This window comes from Capra hircus, chromosome 7 (assembly GCF_001704415.2).
Source record: "Capra hircus breed San Clemente chromosome 7, ASM170441v1, whole genome shotgun sequence".
Taxonomy (NCBI): Eukaryota; Metazoa; Chordata; class Mammalia; order Artiodactyla; family Bovidae; genus Capra; species Capra hircus.
This window is the reverse complement of record NC_030814.1, coordinates 29,720,845-29,738,418: the sequence shown is the minus strand read 5'-3', so window position 1 is coordinate 29,738,418 and position 17,574 is coordinate 29,720,845. Positions and strand designations below refer to the sequence as shown.

The 17,574-nt window shown below is 39.7% G+C and overlaps 1 protein-coding gene across 2 annotated transcripts in view; it reads left to right on the top strand.

The window, feature by feature from the left end:
- MSH3 (mutS homolog 3) overlaps positions 1 to 17,574 on the top strand; it is a 191,738-nt gene that overhangs the window by 77,563 nt on the left and 96,601 nt on the right. For both annotated transcript variants that reach the window (XM_018050063.1, XM_018050062.1), the window contains exon 13: positions 10,230 to 10,362. In XM_018050063.1, coding sequence (XP_017905552.1) covers positions 10,230 to 10,362 — 133 coding nt within the window. The remainder of the gene's footprint in view (positions 1 to 10,229; positions 10,363 to 17,574) is intronic.

Genomic DNA, 17,574 nt, shown 5'->3' with positions numbered 1-17,574 from the left:
CAAAGAAGACATACAGATGGCTAACAAACACATGAAAAGATGCTCAACATCACTCATTATCAGAGAAATGCAAGTCAAAACCACAATGAGGTACCATTTCACACCAGTCAGAATGGCTGCTATCCAAAAGTCTACAAGTAAGAAATGCTGGAGAGGGTGTGGAGAAAGGGGAACCCTCTTACACTGTTGGTGGGAATGCAAACTAGTACAGCCACTATGGAGAACAGTGTGGAGATTCCTTTAAAAACTGGAAATAGAACTTCCTTATGACCCAGCAGTCCCACAACTGGGCATACACACCAAGGAAACCAGAATTGAAATAGACACGTGTACCCCAGTGTTCATCGCAGCACTGTTTATAATAGCCAGGACATGGAAGCAACCTAGATGCCCATCAGCAGATGAATGGAAAAGAAAGCTGTGGTACATATACACAATGGAGTATTACTCAGCCATTAAAAAGAATACATTTGAATCAGTTCTAATGAGGTGGATGAAACTGGAGCCGATTATACGGAGTGAAGTAAGCCAGAAAGAAGAACACCAATACAGTATACTAACGTATATATATGGAATTTAGAAAGATGGTAACGATAACCCTGTATGCGAGACTGCAAAAGAAACACAGATGTATAGAACAGTCTTTTGGACTCTGTGGGAGAGGGAGAGGGTGGGATGATTTGGGAGAATGTCATTGAAACATGTATAATATCATATATGAAACGAATCGCCAGTCCAGGTTCGATGCATGATACAGGATGCTTGGGGCTGGTGCACTGGGATGACCCAGAGGGATGTATGGGGAGGGAGGTGGGAGGGGGGTTCAGGATGGGGAACATGTGTATACCCATGGCAGATTTATGTTGATGTATGGCAAAACCAATACAATATTGTAAAGTAATTAGCCTCCAATTAAAATGAATAAATTTATATAAATATATATATAAAACGACAGAATGATCTCTGTTTGTTTCCAAGGCAAACCATTCAATATCATGGTAATCCAAGTCTGTGCCCTGACCAGTAATGCTAAAGAAGCTGAAGTTGAACAGTTCTATGAAGACCTACAAGACCTTCTAGAACTAACACTCCCAAAAGATGTCCTTTTCATTATAGGGGACTGGAATGCAAAAGTAGGAAGGCAAGAAACACCTGGAGTAGCAGGCAAATTTGACCTTGGAGTACAGAATGAAGCAGGGCAAAGGCTAATAGAGTCTTGCCAAGAGAATGCACTGGTCATAGCAAACACCTTCTTTCAACAACACAAGAGAAGACTACATGGACATCACCAGATGATTGACACTGAAATCAGATTGATTATATTCTTTGCAGCCAAAGATGGAGAAGCTCTATACAGTCAGCAAACACAAGACTGGGGGCTGACTTAGGCTCAGATCATGAAGTCCTTATTGCCAAATTTTCTTTCTTACTTCTTCGCTCAGTATAATAGGCTCTAGTTTCATCCATCTCATTAAAACTGATTCAAATTCATTCTTTTTAATAGCTGAGTAATATTCCATTGTATATATGTACCACAGCTTTCTTGTCCATTGATGGACATCTAGGTTGCTTCCATGTCCTGGCTATTATAAACAGTGCTGCAATGAACCCTGGGGTACACGTGTCTCTTTCAATTCTGGTTTCCTTGGTGTGTATGCCCAGCAGTGGGATTGCTGTGTCATATGGCAGTTCTATTTCCAGCTTTTTGAGGAATCTCCACACTGTTCTCTATAAGTGGCTGTACTAGTTTGCATTCCCACCAACAGTGTAAGAGGGTTCCTTTTTCTCCACACCCTCTCCAGCATTTATTGTTTGTAGGCTTTTGGATAGCAGCCATTCTGACTGGCGTGAAATGGTACCTCATTGTGGTTTTGATTTGCATTTCTCTGATAATGAGTGATGTTGAGCATCTTTTCATGTGTTTGTTAGCCATCTGTATGTCTTCTTTGGAGAAATGTCTGTTTAGTTCTTTGGCCCATTTTTTGATTGGGTCGTTTATTCTTCTGGAATTGAGCTGAAGGAGTTGCTTGTATATTTTTGAGATTAATTCTTTATCAGTTGCTTCATTTGCTATTATTTTCTCCCATTCTGAAAGCTGTCTTTTCAAAAGCTTGGTAGTTTGTAGCCTGTTTCTATTGTCTGTTGCTTCTACTGATTCTTACTCATCTGGCTTCTTTTTATACATGAACGCTTGATTATCTTTGTGTACTAGTTCTATTATTTGAAAATTTGTTTTTAACAATAACTTGAGAGAGCAACAGTGTTTACAGTAGCCGAGATATGGAAACAGCCCAAATGTCCATCAACAGATGACTGACATAAGAGGATATGTACACACACACACACACACATACTTGTGCTTGTGTTTGTGCTTAGTCACTCAGTTGTGTCCAACTCTTTGTGACCCCCATGGTCTGTAGCCCCCACCAGGCTTCTCTGTCCATGGGGATTCTCCATTCTCCAGGCAAGAATACTAGAGTGGTTGCAATGCTGTCCTCCAGGGAATCTTCCTAACCCAGGGATCAAACCTATGTCTCCTGCATTGCAGGTGAATTCTTTACCATCTGGGACACACACACATACACACACACACGTAAATAATAGAATGTTACTCTGTCATAAAAAAGAATGAAATACTGTATTGCCATTTTCACCAATATGAATGGACCTACAGAATATTATATGTAGTAACAAATACTTTATGATGTTACATATATGTGTAATCTAAAAACCGTACAAATGAAGCTATATATAAAATAGAAACAGACTCATAGAAAGCAAACTTATGGTTACCAAAGGGAAAGGTTTGATAGCACAGTGAATTATATTTAAAATTTTGTAATAATATATAATGAAACATAATATGAAAAAAAAAACCTGAATCACTTTACCTCTGAAACTAACAAATGTAGTTGATGTCAACTGTACTTCAATTAAATAAATAATGAGTAGTAACGTGAAGGTACCTTCTCCTGAAGAATATTTTTGTTCACCTTTGCCAGATTCTTGGTGGTATTACCAGTCTGGGACTGTCTTAAATTTAAGTTCAGTTTTGACGTGTTTCAGTTCATCCAAATGATACTAACCTAGACTACAAATTTACCCTTACTCTGAGGCCAGCTCATTTTTGCAGAAGATTCTTCTGGCATATCTTTTTAGTGCAAAAGTTGACTGCTGGATTATTTCTTTGGATTCTTGTTTTCATTTTGATTCTCATATAGTTTTTTCTTACCATTTTGTTAGTCCTTTGATACTTGTGACAACATATTTTTATGTGTTGTTTGGCTTTTTAAATTGTCCCCAGTGGGAGGGATGGTCTGGAAGTACCCATTCCCATTATTGTCAAAAACAGAAATCACATTCATGCTCTTTTCAATGACTTAGGTTTGTGGCCTGAACCAATAATGGAAGGTAGCTGTCAGGAAATTGTTCTGTCTAATATTGTGAAAGGGGTAAATTGTCTCTTGGTAAAATGATGCCTCTTTTGAATATGAGTAATAAAAATCCTTAAAAACTGATTGGGTGATTTACAGTTTGCAACTAAGTAAATATTCAGAATAGCTGTTTCCAATGTAATTTCATAAATAAACCCTTTCATGGTCTGTGAGGTTTTGAGCATGATGTTTGCAGATGGCATCTTACTACCTCTCATTACCTCTCAGAAAGAACTTATTCCTTCTTTTCTCCTCTCTCCCTCCCTTGTATGATCCATCACAACTCCTGTTTACTTTACCTGTGTAATGTCTTTTGAAACTATGTGCTCTTTGCGCTGGTATATCCTCTGCTTGGGTTCAGATCATCAGTGCCACTCCCCTGGATTCCTGAAGCTGCCACTTAGCCGTTGACTCCCCTTGCTTTGAGGACTAAGTCAGAGCTCCTGTGTGGCCTGCATTATTCACGTGACCAAGTTCCTGTTCCGCTTTCTAGCTTCTACTGTTACACTTTCACTCTCCATCTTCTGTTTTGTTTTTTTTTTTTTTATTTGACTATGCTGGGCCTTAGGGCATGTGGGATCTTCAGTCTTTGTTGCAGTGGTGGGGTCTTTAGTTGCAGTGTGTGGGGGCTTTAGTTGCAGCATATGGGATCTAGTTCCCTGACCAGGGATCAAACCCAGGCCCCCTGCGTTTGGAGCACCAAGTATCAGCCCTTGGACCACCAGGGAAGTCCCTCCTCCTTCTGTTTATGCAATTGGTGCTTTATAAACACTCAGTAATTGTTCATTGAGTGAATAAGTGAATAGTGTATGTGAAAGGTAAAGCTAGGTAGATTCAAGAAATGGTTAGGCCCTAGAAGAAGGCCTATGGCTCATATTTCTTTCTACCAGAAAGCTGTTTAGGTAGTTGATTTAGCCATATTGTATGACCAATGTGTTAATGTCTGAATTTAATTTACTCATTTTATATTGCCTTTAGAGCTAACCTTTCAGTAAAAAATCAGAACCAACTACCAAAACACCCCCAACCTTTCCCCGGTAGTTTATCTCTTTCCCTCCAAATAAACTTATATTAGGATAATAGAGGCATCTTCCACAAATAGCAACCAGTAGGTACAGACTGATCACTTGTCCTTACTGTGGCAGTGGCTGTAGGTGATACACTGTGTTTCAGTGACAGCCCCACGCAGCAGATACTAACGTCATCACTCCATTGATTTTCAAATGTGAAGGACTCTGGTGACACCCACATTTAATTGTTGGATCTTTGGTGATAAAGGAGAATCTTTGTCATCTCCAGGACCTTAGATTCATTATTTGTTTTGTCATATGGAATGAAATGAATGACCCAGGTGTTCTCTTTTTCATTTGTTTAGAATGTATCCTGTGGTATGATCAATTGTAGAGTACCATAGGACATCTTGGAAGAATAATGTATTTATCATCATTTAATTGGCAGTGCTATTTCCTGTTTTGTTGATCTCTCTCACTGACTGTTCCCTGATAGCTCAGCAGTAAAGAATCCACCTTACAATGCAGGAGACACGCATTTGATCCCTGGATCAGGAAGATTCCCTGCAGGAGGAAATGGCAATCCATTCCAGTATTCTTGCCTGAAAAATCCCATGGTCAGAGGAGCCTGTTGGGCTATACAGTCCAAAGGATTGCAGAGAGTCACATGACTGAGCGATTGAGCACACTCATTGACTGCACCAAAATAATTGTTTTCTGTTCTGGTGGTCTGACCTATTATTTTATTACAGTTATTTAGAAAGTCTTATACCCACCAATTAGAGAACAGTTCTGAGATACACCAAAAAACTTGACTGGAAGTCATTTTTACTGATTTGCCTTCTGATCTGCTTATTGGAGTTAAAAGTGGAAGTATGGGCCTCCCCAGTGATGAGAAATTCATGATAAATAGTGCCTCACACCCTCTCCAGTTCTCCCTGACTGGGTTAGACATTTGTAGTTGGTTATGGCATTGTTTCTCAATGTACCTCCTATCAAGTCTCAGCACAGTATTTCAGGTCACTACTACCAGTCAGATTTAGCACTTCAGATGCTAGGACTGGCCTTTCTTGTGTAATCCTTTCTTGTTCGCTTTGCACAAAATACCGTTTTGTATCTATGCCTAGAGGCTTGTCTAAACATAGTTATATCCCAGCTTGTGTTTTGGGTGTTGTTTCTCCCTCCCCTGTGCTGTTCTTTGTGGTACCTACCAAACAAATTTCATAACCAAATAAAGGTGTCTGTGGCTTCCCTGGTGGCTCACTTGCCGAAGAAATCTGCCTGCAGTGCAGGAGACTACCTACAGTAGAGGAGACCAGAGTTCAATCCCTGGGTCGGGAAGTTCCCCCGGAGAAGAAAATGACCACCCACTCCAGTACTCTTGCCTGGAAAATCCCATGGACAGAGGAGCCTGGCAGGCTACAGTCCATAGGGTTGCAAAGAGTAGAACAAGATTGAGTGACTACATCACCACCAAGGTGTCTGTAACAATAGTGGTGGTAACAGCTAACGAGTATTGAGTAGTTATTGTGTGTCAGGCAGTCTGCTAAGTGCTAAATATGTATTATTTCATTGAATTCTTATAACAATTCTATATGAGTTAGGGACTATTATTATTCTCATTTTATAGAGGGAGAAGCTAGGGCAAGTCTATATAACTGGTAAATGAAAGAACCTGGATTTGAACTGAGGTTATTTCTCTTAGCTCAAGCTCTTTACCTCTGAGCTGTTAACCTCCCTAACAAGTGAAGGCTGGGTTAATGTGAAAATGATTCAGAACAAGGTTTTGTCTGTGCTATCACAATGCTAAAATAAAAGCCACTACCTGTATATTTTCCAAGAAAATATTTTTTAAAAAGTCTTTTGGAAGACTTCATAAATAGGATTTAAGTTTTTATTAACCTCTTTTGCTTTTATCTTTCCATATCTCAGACAACCTTTATAATTTTTGAGAGAGGAGCTCTCTGGCTGTCTTATACATTCACAGATGGCATTATTTTATCTGTCCTCATACCATCTGCAGCATCAACTTAGTCTATTTCAACTGGTGTCTTCTTTCATTTGTGCAGGAGTGAGCTATTAAAATAAAACTTTATATTTCTGTAGCATTTGGGGGTAAATGTTGTGATAAAATACATCAATGTTTTACCCTAACAATCTTAATTTGATTTTTTCACCTCATCTTGATTTATTTTATATGTAGTCTTCAAAATTCAGTTGATTTCAGCAGCTACTTATTGATTATGTATCATGATCAATTACGCTATTGGAGAAATGATCCCCATTCTCACAGAGCTTAGGACTTCCCAGGTGGCTCAGTGGTGAAGAATCTGTCTTTCAATGCAGGAGACTCAGGAGATGTGGGTTCTATCCCTAGGTCGGGAAGATCCCCTGGAGGGGGAAATGGCAACCCACTCCAGTATTCTTGCCTGGAAAAATCCCATGAGTAGAGGTGCCTGGTGGGCTACAAGTCGATGGGGTCGCAAAGAGTAGGATATGACTGACCACAAACAGACTCTCACACTCACTGAGCTTACTGTCGAGTGGTGAAGACAGTCGAGAAGTAAATACGGTTGTAAGTTTCACTATAGAAAGAAAACAGAGTTGTATGGAAAAGGATGGCAAAGGATGAAATCTAGTTCTAGTGAGTCTAGAAAGCCCTTTCAGAGGAAGAATGAGAAGGAGTTTGCAAAACAGAGTGGAAGGTGGTAGGCAGGAGGAAAAGGGAAACCAGTCTTCAAGGCAGAGTGAGGAGCAGGTGAGAAAGCCGTGATGTCAGAGAACTTGAGTGACCAAGATGTTGGAAGAAGATCAGTCCGACTGAAACTTAGAGTGAGAGGAAGAGAGGAGCAGGCGATCTCAGATGAGACTGTGAGGCAAGCAGGTCATTTAAGGATCCTGGATTTGAATCTAAGATTAATGGGAAGTCATTGATCAACATTCAGAAAACGAAGATCATGGCATCTGGTCCCATCACTTCATGGCAAATAGATGGGGAAACAGTGGAAACAGTGTCAGACTTTATTTTGGGGGGCTCCAAAATCACTGCAGATGGTGACTGCAGCCACGAAATTAAAAGATGCTTAACTCCTTGGACGGAAAGTTATGACCAACCTAGACAGCATATTCAAAAGCAGAGACATTACTTTGCCAACAAAGGTCCGTCTAGTTAAGGCTATGGTTTTTCCTGTGGTCATGTATGGATGCAAGAGTTGGGACTGTGAAGAAAGCTGAGCGCCAAAGAATTGATGCTTTTGAAGTGTGGTGTTGGAGAAGACTGTTGAGAGTCCCTTGGACTGCAAGGAGATCCAACCAGTCCATTCTGAAGGAGATCAGCCCTGGGATTTCTTTGGAAGGAATGATGCTAAAGCTGAAACTCCAGTACTTTGGCCACCTCATGTGAAGAGTTGACTCATTGGAAAAGACCTTGATGCTGGGAGGGATTGGGGGCAGGAGGAGAAGGGAACAACAGAGGATGAGATGGCTGGATGGCATCACCGACTCGATGGACGTGAGTTTGAATGAACTCTGAGAGATGGTGATGGACAGGGAGGCCTGGCTTGCTGTGATTCATGGGGTCTCAAAGAGTCGGACATGACTGAGCGACTGAACTGAACTGAACTGAACTGAACTGATTGATGAGCTTAAGGCAGAAGTAAGGCATGAACAGGTTTGGGTTCTAGGAAGACTGCTCAGGCTGTGCTATGGAGAATGGATTGGGAAAAGGAACAGAGGTGGGCGTGAGGAGAAAAGTTCGGAGGCTGTTTTGGTAGAACACTTCACTTTGTTTTCACAAAGAGAGAGAGTCATATTTCCTTAGACTAGTGTAGAGGCAATAGAATGGAAAAAACTGAAGAGATTTAAGAGGGCACAGCATTGAGAATGGAAGAATCAGCCTGTGTGTCTGCAAAATTCTGGCTTGTTCTACTTTTTCATGTGAAACCAAATGCCTGTTCTACGCAGCAGAGGATGAACTAGAGAAAAATGGAACAAAAAATGACAGCTGAAGTTAGCCTCTGCTTTGTGAACAAGCTTGACTTCACAGCATAGTTACAGGGATGTGGTGGTGTGTTCAGTCACTTCAGTCATGTCTGACTCTTTTGCAATCCTATGGAGTGTGACGGCATCAGGCTCCTCTGTCCATGGGATTCTCCAGGCAAGAATATTGGAGTGGGTTGCCATTTCCTCCTCCAGGGTGTCTTCCTGACCCAGAAATCAAGCCTATATCTCCTGTGTCTCCTGCATTGTAGGCGAATTCTTTACCCACTGAGCCACATGGAAACCCCAGTTATAGGGGTAAGAAAGATAAAAACTCAATTAATTGCAAAACAGTTTAATAGTCATCTAGGCAGGATTCTGATGTCAGGTTGCCCTTTACATCAGTGCATGTGATATCGAAAGAATTTTGATAGAGTGCATTCTGTAGCTGATATCCCCATTTTCCCCCAAATGTCAGTTCGTTTTTTTATTTGGTTGCTTGTTGTCATTCATTCATTAATCGAAAAGAACATTTACTGAGGGCCCATTTTCTACTAGTTATGTTTACTTATTTCAGTTTTTTCACATATGGCCATTATACCTAGTGTAGGCCTTTGACATGTGTAGGTGCTGGATGGGTTTTATCTCATTTGGGACACATTAGTCAAGTTTCCATGTTGAGTTGACAGTCTCACCATTTCTTTCCAAGTGACCCATCACTTAAGGTGTAGCCATTGATAAAATGCTGCAATCCTGGTCTCCCATGTCTCGTGATGTTTTTTAAATTTTTTTATTGTAGTTGAATTACAATATAGAGTTAATTATTGCCATACAGTAAGGTGATTCAGTTTATGTATATATATATATACACACACATTCATTTCATATTCTTTTCATATTCTTTTCTGTTATGTAATTTATCACCTGATATTGAATATAGTTTCCTGAGGTCCTAATGTTTTATCCTCTGACCTTTCTATTACAGCTTCCAATCTCTGCCCAGGCTCAGTGTGCCTAAGTCCCATTTCGATCAAACATATGATCAATTCAGCTACCACCACTGAGACTTCTCCGAAAGCAGCTGATTGGCTGAATGAAGTGATTTTTGACCGAGATGGTCAGTTATTTCAGTCAGAGTAGAAAATCCACTGTAGGTTTTTTGTAGCGAGCGAAAAAATCCATTTGCTCACTGTAGATCCATTATATTAGCAAGGTAATAAAAGCAGTAGTAGCAAATTCTCCATCTCATTGGTTTAAATACAAAAGAAATGGTTGTTTTTTGCTAATGAAAAGTTCATTTGATAGAGGATGTGGGGTGGAAGGTTTTCTGCTCTACTCACAGACTCACGCTGATGGAGTCAACAGGTAAGGTGGCTCACAGAACAGCCCTGGGCTCAACATCTAGTTGGCAAAGGAGGAGAGAGTGAATGTGAAATACTGCAAGAGGTTTTATGGACCATGACTAGAAGTGATATAATCCTTCCTACATGTATTTCATTGGCTAGAACTTGGATACGTGGCTATACCTCACTGCAGGGGAGGCTGGGAAGTGTAGTCTGTGTGTTTGTTCTGGAGGAAGGAAAACTTACGGAGCCCGTCTTTGCCCCATCTGTTTAATGACTTCCCTAGTGTGGTACCTGGTCTTTGATTCCAGTGTTAAGGGGCAGAGAAGGGCTGCAGGTATGGATGAAATCTCCTTTGTGCTTTTCTAAGTGGCTGCTGTCACAGTACTGGGCTTTAGAGTCGGAAATGCCTACATTCTGAATTCCTAACTTATCTGATAATTGCCATTTCTCTGTTCCCACAGGGAAATAAATGCTCGACTTGATGCTGTATCTGAAGTTCTCCACTCAGAATCCAGTGTGTTTGGTCAGATAGAAAATCATCTACGTAAATTGCCTGACATAGAGAGAGGGCTCTGTAGCATTTATCACAAAAAAGTAAGTGTGATAGAAATCACATCTTTTAAAATTGTTGATTTTCTTCAGCTTGAGGATGGAGTGAAGTTGCTCAGTTGCATCTGACTTTTTGTGATCCCATGGACTGTAGCTTACCAGGCTCCTCCATCCATGGAATTTTCCAGGCACGAGTACTGGAGTAGGTTGCCGTTTCCTTCTCAAGGGTATCTTCCTGACCCAGGGATCAAACCCAGGTCTCCCTCATTGCAGGCAGATGCTTTACCCTCTGAGCCACCAGGGGATACCAGATATTAATAGGAAACATCACAGAGCTTTATTATTTTATTTTGTAAAATCTTACAGATAACATAAGAGAATCCTTAGAGATTTTAATTGCGCAAACTGAGGTTATTCCAATTTCTGCATTATTTGCCCACTTCTGTTAACCTCAGCAACATATAGAGGCTGTTCTAATACAGGATATTCTCCTATTTCATCCTCAAAGTATGGACCATCATCAAAGTAAGGAGTTTACTTAGACTAGCTACTTTAAGAAGAGATGCCTTATTTCTTTTGACCTCACAACAACTTCTTATTTGACTTAACCAAAGGAAAAATCTGCTTGTAAAATATCTGTGGTATTATTAATATGCAGACAAGTTTGGATATTGAAGCTAAGTAAAACACATTATTTTGATTTTCATCACCTAAGCTTTCCATTTTAAATAACAGTAACAAGTGAGATTTGTTAGAGAAATAATTTATCTTCAAAATAAGCCTAAAATTAAAAAAATTATCAGTTGGTGATATTTGTAATTGTTAATAAACTTTTTATAGTGTCTTACCTACTACAGAAGTCATTCACATATGTTAAACTCTTTGTTGTAAAAAAAAAAAAACTTTGTGAGGTTGAGAAGATTTATTACTTTCTTACTGGCGGGAAATTATGTATATTGCTGTCTTTATATAATGCTATGACAACTTGCATTACCTTGGCTAAAATGATGCTAAGAGGAGGGTTAATAACTTGCTCATAAGTGATGGAATTCATATTTAAACTAGGGTCCTTGACTGGGTTTTAGTGGCTTACATTTTTGGACACTACCATTTTTGATGTAGCAGCAGTTTTGAATACTATTAAATCTTTTTTCCTGGCTGTCCCTATGTAAGCAACTTTTATTTTTTTGCCCAAATGTAAATCCTTGCCAATTTAATAATTTTTTTAGAAAAGTTTTTATAAATTTATTTCATTTATTTTTTCTTTTCTTTTCTTTTTTTTTTTTTACTGGGCTTTGGTGATGGACAGGGAGGCCTGGCGTGCTGCAATTCATGGGGTCACAAAGAGTCGGACACGACTGAGCGACTGAACTGAACTGAGCTGAGGGGGTGGAATGGCGAATACCTCTGTTAACTTATGCCCTACTAGGAAGATGTCCATTCTAACTTTCTGGGGATAGCTTTCGGAGCTTTTTATTTTTCTTGGAGCCACTGCTCTTGCTGGCAGCAGCCTCTTCAGGTCCACTGCTGAGTGGCTCCTCTTTGGAAGACAGTTTCTGCTTTTTCTTGGGGATCCTTTTTTTTTTTCTGACTCATCAGGGTCAGTAACTTGTTTCTCTTTGGGAAAAGATTTCTTCCTCTTGGGAAGACTTCCAGTACCAGCTGTCTCTTCAAGATCACTACTAACTAGCTCTTCTTTGGAAAAAGATTTCTCTTTCTTGGGTTTGGGAAAAGAGACAGATTCTCCTGAAGAGCCTCCTGGGGCTTTTGCTTTTTCTTCTTTTTGGGACTTTCACTGGTCTCCTCACACTCCTCCGGGGCACTGCTATTTTCTGAAGAAGCCAAGGCAATTGCAGCCAGCCTTTTCTTTTCCTTCAAGTGTTTCTTCTCCTGTTTCTCGAGCTTCCTAGTGATCTCAGCAGCCGCTTCCTCGGCCTGAACCACTGCCTCCTTCATGACATCCAGATTCTTTCGGGGAATCTCTCCAGTCTCACAGAAGGACAGCTGCTCCTCAACTTGTTCTCGAAGCTTCTCCCCAAAAACACTGGTGGGCACCTCAGGGAAGCAATCGATTCGTGAGGCAATACTGCATTTGTTTGCCAGGTATTGGGAGATGTGACCTTTGTTTTAGAACAGATTTTATGTGCCCAGACTTTTAGTTCGGTTCAGTCACTCAGTTGTGTCCGACTCTTTGTGACCCCATAGATTGCAGCATGCCAGGCTTCCCTGTCCATCACCAACTCCTAGAGCTTACTCAAGCCCATGTCTGTAGAGTTGGTGATGCCATCCAACCATCTCATCCTCTGTCATCCCCTTCTCCTTCTGCCTTCAATCTTTCCCAGCATCAGGATCTTTTCAAATGAGTCAGTTCTTTGCACCAGGTGGCCAAAGTATTGGAGTTTCAGCTTCAGCATCAGTCCTTCCAATGACTATTCAGGACTGATTTCCTTTAGGATGGACTGGTTGGATCTCCTTGCAGTCCAAGGGACTCTCAAGAGTCTTCTCCAACACCACAGTTCAAAAGCACCAGTTCTTCAGTGCTCAGCTTTCTTTATACCCCAACTCTCACATCCATACATGACTACTGGAAAAACCTTAGCTGTGACCAATTTTCTATTAGTCTTTACCTTTTTAAGCCTTTTTCCTTTACAGTGTTTTACTGGAATAATAACTACTGCTTCTGAAAATACTTGCAGTGCCCAGGAGGACTTACGTAACTGTTCCATATGCTTCAGCTAAATTTGAAAAGAAAGAAAAAGTCAAAATTGGGAAATACTGATCCCTAGGGAAAAAATGTATGCCTTGGTTATGGGGTTGGCATCTACTGTTCCATTGCTTGATGCACTGTGTTCAAGTTGTTTTTTTTTTTTCCCCCCAAGACTTTAAAAAAAACCTTTATTTATTTATTTTTATTTTGGAATGTTCGCTGCAGCATAGGCTTTTCTCTAGTGGCCGCAAGGAGGGGCTGCTGTCTAGCTGCGGTGCCCAGGCTCTCATTGCAGTGGCCTCTCTCGTTGCAGAGCAGGGTGTGTGGGCTTCAGTAGTTGTGGCCCCTGGGCTCTAGAGCACAGGCTCAATAATTGTGGTGCATGGGCTTAGCTGCTCTGCAGCATATGCGGTCTTTCTGGATTAGGGATTGAACCCGTGTCTCTTGCATCAACAGGAGAACCCCTCACCACGGAGACACCAGGGAAGCCCAAGATTATTTTTTTTGATGTGTACTGTGTTTAAAGTCTTTACTAAATTTGTTACGAACTGTTTTTATCTTTTGGTTTTGTGGCCATGAGGCATGTGAGATCTCAGCCCCCCAACCAGAGATCTAGCCCATACCCCCCGCTTTGGAAGGTGAAGTCTTAACCACTGGCCTGCCAGGGAAGTTGCTGAGTTTCTGTTTTGCTGGCAAGAGTAGAGGCTGTTCCAGTAGTAGGAAGTGTTATGGTTGGCATTTTTGAGGTTACAGAATGGATGACATACCATCTGTTATTTTGTTTTTGACCTTGACCCAGTGGCTGATAATCCATGCTTGTTACCCTTCATTAAGCAGCAGATCTCTAAACACATTACTTTCACTACTAACAAGGATTCACTGACAGCTGTTAGAGATTTTTGTTTTTCTCAAAAGAAGATAGGAGCAAAGCTGAAAAATTATCCATGGCTAATCAAAAGAGCTGAATCATAGTATCCATGGCATTAAGATGGCATCATCATTTATTACTGTGGTGATTTCTATTATGCCTTCCTGCTTCTCTTTAAACTGTACTTTATTATTTGCATTTCATAAAGTTTGTATACTTATAAAAGTTTAAAACTCTGGTAAATGTCAGAATCTTAATTGTTTTAACTGAGGTATAATTGATGTCCAGCGTTACTTTAGTTTCAGGTATATAACATAAGGATTCAATATATATGATCACCACAGTAAGTCTCTAGTTAGCATCCTTTACTACGTAAAGTTGCAAAGCTTTTTTGTTGTCTCTTGATGAGAAAGAGCTCTTAAGATCTACTCTTCAGCAACTTTCAAATACACACAATTCAGTATTAGTAACTGTGGTTGCCATGCCATTACATCACCAGGACTTACTACAACTGGAAGTTTGTACCTTTTGACCATCTTTACCCATTTTGCCTACATAACCATGTTCCACAACCCCTAATATGTGCTCTGTATCTGTTAATTCAGGTTTTTTGTTTGGTTTTTCAGATTCCACATCCAAGTGAGATCATGCAGAATAGAATCTAATTTCTTTTAAAAGCAACCAATATGCAGAACAGGAATGACTTTTTCGACTTTCAGCTTATACTGATGAAACTTGTGACTCACTCAGAAGTTGTTTCTTTCTTGCTGTTTTAGTGTTTGTACAAGAATATGCCTAAGGATTGATTTGAAAAGTGGAGATTACAAATGATTTGGTATAGACCAACTTTAGGAAGTCTGAATGCTTTAAACCACATTTTTATAGATTAGTTAGCTGGCTCTTGGAACATACCATAAAACACGTATCTGTTCTTTATCATTAGATTACTCTAAATAAGCTTCTGCTGTATGCACCAAATGGTGAGTGATATCCTGGGTACAGATTGTGCCAATTTTGTGAAATTCAGAAAATGTTAAGGAACATTGTTTGAATATTGTGGAAGTGGTAGGCTTAGGCCATCTGGCTGTGTGGAAAGTGCTGCGGAATAGGCACAAATAGGTATTTTTATGATGATAATAATAGAGGATACCAAGTGGGCCAACTCTGAAATAAACATTTCTTTTGATAGTAAGACTTCAAATTTAAATCTTAGAAAATAGTGCTAGTGATAGGAGTTCACATTAACTGCTCGATAACTATAATAACTTTTGTAAGAAAATGATACATAACTGCTAAGGGTGTAGCACTTAGTAAATGTTGAAAGGAGAGGGTTTCCAGACTTTGTAGGTTTTATAGTTAGTTTCTTAGCTAGACTGCTGGAAGCCCAACTCCATGTTTTCAGTGTGGAGCTTAGGTTGGGGTTCTTCCAGTCCTGTGATCCGCCTCTGCACTTGCGCATGTATTCTCAAGCACTTCCACAGAGAAGCTTGCTGCCAGAAATGGGGTTGAACATGAGTGACTTCAAGAGCAACTGTTTTACCCTTCTTCTCAGCTTTCTTGTGACTCCGCTGAGTCATTTTGCTTAAGAAATTTGAGAGCAGCCTGCCCTGGGCACTTAGGACTTGGTTGCAGGTACTTCTGGCTTTCACCTTATTTCTGTTGCTCACTTGAACTTGATATCATATCTAAGCCTGAACAACCAATTCCTTTTTTTTTTCCCTTTTTTGCTTATCAAATTGCAATAATTATGAGATTATTATTCAGAAATTATATTGAAAATGTTTATTTTTGGCCCTTTACTTTTACTAGAGTATACCATTAAGTGACTTGAGTTCAATTCTAGGCTATAAATTATTTCCAGGCTCCATATTTATACAAACAGTGCAGTTTCCTGTATGTATCTTTCCCAGTGAGCCACGGCCTTTCTGGAAATGAGGTGCTTTATGATACATTCTGAACTCACCATTTGTTCAGTTGAACCTAGTTTCTTTTTGTTTTTTTTGGTCCAGTTTTCTTCATTTCTTATAAGTAATTATCTTTCTAAATATGTTCTTAACATTCATCCATTATATATATATACATATATATATACTATTTATGGTGTGTACTTACCATTAACTTAAACTTGCATTGTCCTCTCATATCAAGGTATTCATTTTCATCAAATATTCTTGTTCATTTCATGTTCTTGAGCCTTCCTGCCTGATTCAACCTGGACTTGTTGCCTGCTATACCCGTTGAATAGCTATCTTTTTAGATTCCCTTTTTTTCCCTTGAATTGAATCTTCTGTTTTCTGTACTTCATGACTTCCTCTTGGTTCATTCCTCCATTTTGGTGGGGTACATTCTCTGGAGGCATCCTGAGAAAGGGTATTAGGAGTAAGTTTTGAAACACTGATGTCTGGAAATGTCTTTGTTTTGCTCTCACGTTTGATTGGTAGTTTGGTTGAGTGTAAAATTCTGGGTTGTAAATTATTTTCCTTTAGAATTTTGTGCTGTCTGTTTAAACAGCTTCTACTATTATTTTTAAACAGTCTGAAGTCGTACTGGTTCTCGATTCTTTGTGTGACATTGTTTTGTTGTGGTGGTTGTTTTTTCTCTCCTTCTAGAAATGGAAGATTGTGTCTTTTGTCTCCAACGTTTTAAAAGTTCATGATGATCAGCTGCGATTTGCTTCTGTTTTAATTCATTGTATTGGAGCTTTTCAATCTGGCAACCAAGTTCTAGGAAATTTTTCTGAATTATTGTTTAAAGTTTGGATGTGTAATTCTAAATTCAAAATTATTATTTTTTATTGAAGTATAGTTGATTTACAATGTTGTGTTAATTTCTGCTGTACAGAAAGGTGATTCAGTGGTATATGTACTCACATTCTTTTTTTATATATTCTTTTCCTTTATGGTTTATCACAGGATATTGACTATAATCCCTGTGCAATACAGTAGGACCTTGTTTTTTATCCATTCTACATATAATAGTTTCCATCTGCTAATCTCAAACTCTAATCCATCCCTCTTCCAGGCCCCCTCCTCCTCAGCAACCACAAGTCTGTTCTCTACATCATGAGTCTGTTTTTATTTCATAGATAACGTTCATTTGTAGGCATTGGCACCCCACTCCAGTACTCTTGCCTGGAAAATCCCATGGATGAAGGAGCCTGGTGGGCTGCAGTCCATGGGGTCACTAAGAGTCGGACTCCACTGAGCGACTTCACTTTCACTTTTCACTTTCATGCATTGGAGAAGGAAATGGCAACCCACTCCAGTATTCTTGCCTGGAAAATCCCAGGGACGGGGGAGCCTAGTGGGCTGCCGTCTATAGGGTCGCACAGAGTCGGACACGACTGAAGCGACTTAGCAGCAGCAGCAGCAAGTTCATTTGTGTCGTATTTTAGATTCCAGATAAAAGTGATATCATACGGTATTTGTCTTTCTCTTTCTGACTTAGTTCACTTAGTATGACAGTCTCTAGATCCATCTGTGTTGCTGCAAAGTGGCATTATGTCATTTTTTTTAATGGTAAGTAGTATTTCATTGTATATATATGACATACCTCTGAATTACTTTTTTGATAATTTATCTCCTTTTTATAGCTCTGTTATTTGAGTTCTTGAATCTTCTGGACTGATTATCAATCTTTCTTTTGTGTTACCCATCTCTTTACCCTTTCGCTTTACCTTCTT